At 42.4% G+C, this 8,347-nt stretch overlaps 1 protein-coding gene across 1 annotated transcript in view; it reads right to left on the bottom strand.

Moving 5' to 3' along the window:
* Nucleotides 1–3,340, bottom strand: part of EGFLAM (EGF like, fibronectin type III and laminin G domains) — a 77,241-nt gene extending 73,901 nt beyond the window's left edge. Inside the window, exon 1 of the mRNA XM_026865814.1 lies at nt 3,211–3,340. Coding sequence (XP_026721615.1) covers nt 3,211–3,340 — 130 coding nt within the window. The remainder of the gene's footprint in view (nt 1–3,210) is intronic.
* Between the last annotated feature and the right edge of the window lie 5,007 nt (nt 3,341–8,347).

Below are 8,347 nucleotides of genomic sequence, written 5' to 3'. Positions count from 1 at the left end.
ACACTCGGGACACCCCCGGGCACGGCGGGGCGCGGTGTCACTCCTTCCTCCGCAGGGACCCCCTGCCCATCCCTGCCCTCCCCCTGCGCAAAGGGATGTCCTCGGCCCCCTCCCGACTGCGGGACCCTAGGTCGGCTGCTTCCCTCCCCAGGGTATCGGCATTGACACTTGAGTGCACGGTTTCTTCCTTTTGTTTCCCTGGGAGGGACGGGGCTGCAGTAGTAGCCGAGGGCGAGGGCGAAGGCAAAGCTACGAGAGGATTCAGTGAGGAAGTTGTTGCTGAGTTAAGAGGATAAATAAATCCCCCCAGATGGAGGCTGAGACCTATGCAGCCACTCAGACTGATATAGAAACCCCTGTGGAGATTAGAGGGGATGGGGGGGGCTGGAGGAGGAAGGCAAGGGGAAGCTGCCGAGTTTGAGGATCCCAGGAAAAAAACAGGAAGGGACAAGCAAGAAGGAACCCAAAGCATCCCGTCAGAGCAATATAGCATTGATGGGACAAAAGACCAAATCCGTTTGGTCCAATATCCCATCTTTGAGATTTAACAGACAGAGAAAGGTGCAGAAAACTTCGTATTAGTCAGATGTGGGATTATCTGTCCTCTGTTTTAGGTTTTATCCTAATCTTGGGTAGTTAGAGATCCCTTTAAACACTGAAACATCAGAGTTGTTATGTCTTGAGGGTTTGTGTGGGCTTTGTTTTGAAAATGAGCTTCATTTGTTTGTTTTGCTCTTCACTTTGGTAATTTAGAGTGGGTTTGATGTCCTTATAAATTATGCATGTTTATAGAGTCCGTTTTTGAATTTTATTAAATTTGTAACACTGATACTCTCTGCAATGAGTTCCAGGCTGTAATTTTACAATGTGGGGAGAAAACAGGAGGAGATCAGAAGAAAAGCTATTCTTTCTGTGGGAACAGTGCCGAGAGAGGAAAATAAGGAAAGCTGTAGCCTTTTGGGGTACGAGAGGAGGCAAGGAAATGGTGATTAAGTCTTTTTGGACGGAAGATCAGAGGAAGGGAGTCGGGAGCCTGTATCCTGTACAGGCTGTACAAGCACCACAAATACCTCAGGAAGAAGCTGGAGGGGGAAATCACAGGAGACACTGGAGAGGACAGTCCTTGCATCCCTCAGGGACAGGGCAAAGAGACAGAAACCTGGTCCCTTTAGAAGGGGCAGCATGCAAGTCTTGGAGTGATCCCTGGTAGGAGAGCAAGCTCAAGGCTGCAGGAATTAGAGATGACTAGTAGTTCTGCTAGTGTATTTAAGGTTCCAGTGGTGTCTCTCACACCCTCATCAGCCTGCCTTTGCAGAGCCAGAGGGATTGAAGCACGTGTGAGAGAAGTGCAGACCCCATGGGAGGAATTCCCAGCAGGATCAGGGACTACAGTGCATTGTGCAACTGCAGCTCACAAGGCAGAGAATGAACTCTGGACTCCACATTTGCCCACAAAGACTGCTCACTCATCTATAAAAGATGGCACAGGGATCACGGTCAGGGGTGGAGAAAAACTGCGTGCCCTTTATATATGGTCCAAGCAATTGTTATTTGTACAGTGTGCTGTCATCAAATACATTACTACTTCTGCTTTTCAACTTCCTTGATCTTCCTTACTCCCTTCTTTCACTCCGCTAACTCTGTGTCATCTTTCCTCTGACCTCTTTTTCTGGCAGCACTTGTATTGGCCCCTGTAGTTTGTCTCCTCTCTTACATACACCTATCTACCAAAAGTAATCTGTGCTTAAGTAGTAGTTGGACATATTGAGGCCAAGTTGATTGGATCACAGAACTTCATACCACTGACTTGCAGGCAGCTGTAAGATTCAGACACATTTTGTAATTTTAATTATAGTTTTGGAATATTATCTCTGCAGCCATGCAAGCTGGAAACTTGCCTCTTCTAGGACAGAGTGGAATATTTGGTTCTGGGTGTATAGATAGGTACTCTTCTTGAAAATCAGAATCCTTGAATGGTTTGGGTTGGAAGGGACCTTTAAGATCATCTAGTACCAACCCTCTGCCATGGGCAGGGACACCTTCCACTAGACCAGGTTGCTCAAAGCCCCGTCCAGCGAGGGGGCAGCCACAGCTTCTCCGGGAAAACCGTGCCAGTGTCTCAACACCCTCACAGGAAAGAATTTATTCTTTATATCTAATTTTTCTACCCTCTTTCAGTTTAAAACCATTACCCCTCATCCTATCCCTACACTCCCTGATAAAGAGTCCCTCCCCATCTTTTCTGTAGCCCCTTTAAATACTGGAAGGTCTCTATAAGGTCTCCCCAGAGCCTTCTCTTCTCCAGGCTGAACAACCCCAACTCTCTCAGCCTGTCTGCAGAGGGGAGGTGCCCCAGCCCCCTGATCATCTTTGTGGCCTCCTCTGGACCTGCTCAACAGGTCCATGTCTTCCTTATGCTGGGGAGCCCCAGAGCTGGACACAGCACTGCAGGGGGGGGTCTCATGAGAGCAGAGCAGAGGGGGACAATCCCCTCCCTCAACCTGCTGGTCACACTGCTCTTGATGCAGCCCAGGATAGGGTTGGATTTCTGGGTTGTAAGTGCACATTCCTGGTCTGTAGACAGTTTTCCATCCACTAATACCCCCAAGCTCTCCTCAGGGCTGCTCTCAATGCACTCATTGCCCAGCCTGTATTTGTGCTTGAGACTGCCCTGATCCATGTGCAGGACCTTGCATTTGGCCTTATTGAACTTCATGAGGGGTACCAACGTCATACCAACACAGGTAATCCATCACAAGCCCATTGAAATCTCCCTAAATAACAGAACGAATCCCAGTGACTTTCTCACTGGTAAGGTTTTAACACTCTCCTCATTGGCATAATCCTCAGTTGGCTTCCAGTAGCGTACTGATTAACATGAATAACTCTTGGCATGCATTTGTTACTGCAACCTTTCTCCAGAGGAAGAAGCATTTTAGTGGAGTATCTGGAATTAAACTTGCAATTAGGGTTAAAAGGTAAATGTACACTTTGCTGTTCATTGATCTGGGAGAAGGCAAATGAGTGAAGTGTACCACATACTTCTGACAGTGCTGAGTGTCAGTTTCAGACTAAATTCTGAGATACATCATCCTCTTACACATAAAAAAATTACCTTTAACAGGGAGGACTCTGCTGTGCCAGAGGAATACAGTTGTTACTAATGACACACCATGGTTGCATATTCATCCAATTGCTCCTCCTCCTTACCCGAAACTTGGGGTTTTTTGGATTCAGCTTTAATCAGTGGTATGTGATCGGATTCATCCTCGGAGCCATCTCTATGGCAGTGATGAGATTTGTTTGCCATTGAGAGTACGTAGATCTGTAAACTATCCATCATGGGCCTGGTTCATCAGTGGTTGTATGTAGTTGTTAAAGGCTGAAACACAATCTTCTGGAAGTCCCAAAGTCCAGGAGTCCAGTGGTGGTGGAGGCAGTTTTCCATCATTACCTGTTGAGCATACTCCACTGGGGGAGATGCTAACTAAACCAGCACATTAATTTGGATATACTAAACCTGTGTTCTGGTCAAATATTCCTTCCTTTCTTCCATCGTATAGCTATGGGAGGGAATCAGGCTCCTGTCCACATAGTTTCTTACTGCAGGAAGCAAAGAAATGCTTCCTCATATCCAGTCTAAACCCTCCCTGGCACAGCTTGAGGCCATTCCCTCTTGTCCTGTCACTTGTTCCTTGGTTAAAGAGGCTCATCCGCAGCTCTCTGCACCCTCCTTTCAGGGAGCTGTAGAGGACGATGAGGTCTCCCCTCAGCCTCCTCTTCTCCAGACTAAACACCCCCAGTTCCCTCAGCCACTCCTTGTATGGAGTAGGAATGAACGGAATGGTGTCCTGGGCAGGCAGGACAAATGGTCTCTCATACTTCTGTATACCCAGAACCCTCTAAAGGCTCTACATCCAGAAGGGTTGACTCAATTCAGCTTGCAACTGCATTATACTATGTCACATGATTTGCAAGTGCTGAAATCAAGAGCCACCTTTTTTTAAAAAAAAAAAAAAAAAGATAGGAACATACAGCACCAAATGTTCAAACATGGCCATAACCTCCCTTTCAAGTTTTGGAGGTCCAGTGTAGCATGACTTCATTTTCTGAGTAAATTTTATAGTTGACACATCAAGTCTCATGATGAAACAAAGTTTTTTTAGCAGATTAGGCCATTATTAATTCACAGTAAAAAAAAAAAAATAGATCCCTACAATTATTTTCAACACCTGATATTACAATAAATCACTGAGAAAGCAGTTTTCTGTGAAAGAAGCTATAGCAGGATGTTTACTCCAAAACTATTTGGTAAAAGCGAGGAAGCCTTTCTCTGTGGGCAATTAAGTGAGCAGATGGAGAGACTGGAGAGCACAGGAGTCTGGCCAGTGGGGTTAGCAGGCTTTTCCACTGTGATTCATGGGGGGAAAAAGCCACATCTTTGCCCTGGGGCTTGTCTTCACTTGAAAGATACTTGGGATTAAAGGAGCATATAAATTTATAGCATTTTCCAGAGTAACTCCGTATGTGGACACATTTAGTCCAAAAGAAGATTAAAAGAAACCCAATGAAGAAGTTTTTTTGAGGTAAAAGTATAAAAATTGATACATCTATAATGAAATGTGATGTATTACACGTTTATAGTTCTTTTTATGATGACAGTGTAGGACTCAGTTTAGGAGATGAGGAATCTGTATATTTTCATAATTATGAAGAATAGATTTTTCTTTCTTTAACTAAAGTCCCAAAAACTTAATTGTTCTCCCTCTTTTTTTCATTAAAAATCTGCAACTTCTTAAAAGAAAAATTCTGAATTTGTGCCATTGTGTCAATTCATATGTAATACACTATGGATTTTTGGCAGAAATCTTTCATAGGTTTCTCTTGAAAGTGCATAAACTGTTGACCTTTTAAGGTCCTCTTAGTATGCCAAGGTCATTCAACCTGTTTTACCATCCTGATGTTAATTCCAACATGAGATACTGACTATGAGTTACACCGATCTATATATGTGATATATAGAAATATATAGAAGTGAGGATCTTTTTGTTGCCTACAGTAAATTCATAAATTTATGGAAAATCGAAGGACCATTACTTACCAGTTTTTAAATACAAACCTCATAAATGTAAATGTCTTTTAAAACTAGAAAATTTTATTTTAGCAGGCCATGTTTAGTTTTAGTGCAATAACAAAGAAATCACAGTAATCTGTGTCTTATTATAATTTAATTAAAAAAGAATAATGTTTCATAAAAGTATATATTTGTTGCTTCTACTAATCATTATAATAAATGTCTAACGAGTAAAAAACACAAATAATTAATTACTTTGCAATATAATGACTGTTTACATTTATTATTTCATTTATCACAAAATGTCATAGACGTGCATGGAGTGCATATTACAATATGCCATCTAAAGTCGTAACTCTTCTGCATATGCTGTTTCCTTCTGGCTTAACTAAGTAGAGTGTCTTGGATAGACCTGTTTCTGATTACATAAAGGATGGTAACTGAGAGTATTTAAAAGCATTTTAGTGCCTAGGGTACCAGAGAAGTCTACAATACATACTTAGAGTAGCTTTATCCACATGAAAAAGTGGCCCTACAGCCAGTGTACATCTGAACATATCAGGAATTAAGTTCAAGCTGGCTGACAAACTCAGGGAGCAAGGGTCCTGGAAACTAGTTTCCCTGCAAGATTGGTAGGGTTTCTTCTTCAGGATATTTTTAGAAAACACGTAAAGGTTAATGTAAGTTTAAACTACATCAGAATGGTGAAGGAATGAGTTTATCCTATTAGATTCTTAACTTCTGAGACCATCTACTTATTTTAGATCTGGGTCTGAACTGAGCCTTCAAGGCTCTTCTTCTCACCCTGTTTTCCATCAGACAGTCTATGGAGCCTAGATTTAATTAATTTGGGACAAAAAACTAAAACAAACTCTGCCTGTCATTTACTCATATTTTAATATAGAAACAACCGTACATCAGAGACATACTATATATTTACACATATTAAATGCTGAAAATACAAACCCAAGCAAAGCAGCATCAGTTTTCTGTCTTGTCACATCAATAAATATTTGCCCTTTATTTGCCAAACTGACAGTTTAAGCCCATTACACTGTCCAAGGACTCAGTCTTTCTCTCCTCCATTGTCTCTCAAATGAATTATCTGTGGCATAGCCAGAAAGATAATACACGTGAGCAACTCATACATCTGCAAGCAATAATTCTACTACAAAGGGCCTCTACTGACCACATGTGCATCAGATGAGAGTCTTCAGTATTCTTTCTTTATGCTGTCAGCTCCATCCCCCAATCTCCGTGCTTCCTACTGTATTTCAGGCTATTTTTATTATTTACATTTCACCAGTTATTTGTACTGTATCAGGACTTACAAACCCCAGTCAAGACTAGTTGTTCTACACACAAGGACAAATAGATAACACAAAAATCCTTGTTGTGCCCAAAATTTTCAAGCATGCAACAAGTAAATGCTGAGAACAAACAGGAAGAATCAGAAGATGGTAAGCAACCAGACAAGTAAGTTAAACCCCTGCATTCACCTGGCCAGTACAAGTCATTACATTCCTCACTGCTATCTCACTTTTTTGCCTGCACTCATTTTCACTTTTTTATGCCACATTGAAGTGCTAGTGCTTGGACAACTGGCCCAAGCCAGAGTTGACCTATAGATGAATCCTGTATATTTTATAACTGATAACCATTGTGCTAGTAGGTATTGTACTAAGCTATAACAACCCACCTATGCTGATGTAAAAAGTGCTAAAACATAGAGATACTGGAAGCCTGAACAACAGGCCCCAAGGTGAAGCTGCTAACTTAGCATGTAATCATTAACAAAGTGTGTAAACTCGCTAGTGAAAGATGCAGCTTAGACAAAATACAGTCAGTAGTGAGGAGAGAATGTATCCAACTTCCCTTGCTTAGCCTTGTTCAAGGCTGACAACCCAAGTTTCTGGCCAGGCTTTGGGTGGAATCCAACAGGAGAATGAAACCAGAAATTTTTCGCTTAAAACAAAGGTGCCAGCTGTTCTGGCCTGTCGATCTCTGGTACATAAGGCTGGGCCCGTTTGCAGTGACTTTGGGTGCCTCACCTATGGGGGACGCGCCGCGTAGGATTTCCCACTGGCCGGGACAGGCTCTGCAAACCCTCGCTGTGACCGGGGCTGCCCAGCCGCTGCGGGGCTGGGTGATGGCAATACATGCAAGTGGTGATGGATTGTTCTTAATCTCCATTCTCTCTCTCGTGCAGTAATGATTTAATGCATTACCCTGTTTTTTTCCTGTTTGCTGCTTTAAGTGCACTATTCTGCTTTTTTCTTACTGCATGTTTTCTGTATTACAATGTTACATTGGTTATCACTAGTAAAATATGCCGACTCTTTTCACTCTGATGTCTGGGTTTAATTGGTATCCTTAATCAGCAGAACACATACTAGTATTTATCATGTTATGAAGAGCTCTTTCCTAACATACTCTACATTCTTATTAGTCACAGAATGACACTTTGCCAAGCACAGCAGTATATTTATAATTAAAAATTAGTATACATTACAGTCTTAAAACAATAGGATTATACTAGATAAAATTTTAATGTTCCTTTCTTCCACTTGTGGGCTAACTTTACTACTTTTTAAAAATGTAAAATCATGGAATCATAGAACACCAAGTGGAAGGGACCGGAAAGGACCTCAAGGATCATGTGATCTAACATTTTCTGGCAAAACCATGGTCTAGACAAGATGGCCCAGCACCTGGTCCAGCTGAATCTTAAAGGTGTCCAATGTTGGGGAATCCACCACTTCTCTGGGAACATTATTCCAGTGGCTGATCTCATTGTGAAAAAATTTCCTCTTGTGTCCAATCGCAATTTCCAGAGGAGTAACTTGTACCCATTACTCCTTGTCTTTTCCATGTGACTCCCTGTAAAGCCGTAGTCTCCATCTTCTTTGTAACCACCCTTTAAATAACAGAACATGGTGATAAGGTCTCCCCTAAACCTTCTCTTCTCAAGGCTGAACAAACCCAATTCTCCCAGACCTTCCTGATATGGCAGGCTTCCCAGTCCCTTGATTATCTTTGTGCCCCCCCTATGGACCCTCTCCAGCCTGTCCACATCTTTTTTGCACTATGGGGACCAAAACTGAACACAGTATTCCAGGTGTGGCCTGACAAGCGCTGAGCAGAGTGGGACAATGACTTCCAGCCTATCCAGGTCTTCCTGCAGGGTAGCTATGAGATTAGCAGTGAGCACAATCATTCCCTTGTGCCAGCACTCCAAAATAGATGTTGTACTCTACATGTTCAAATCCTAAA

Source organism: Athene cunicularia (assembly GCF_003259725.1).
Source record: "Athene cunicularia isolate RWA chromosome Z unlocalized genomic scaffold, athCun1 chrZ_part1, whole genome shotgun sequence".
Lineage (NCBI taxonomy): Eukaryota > Metazoa > Chordata > Aves > Strigiformes > Strigidae > Athene > Athene cunicularia.
This window is presented reverse-complemented; position numbering and strand designations above follow the sequence as displayed.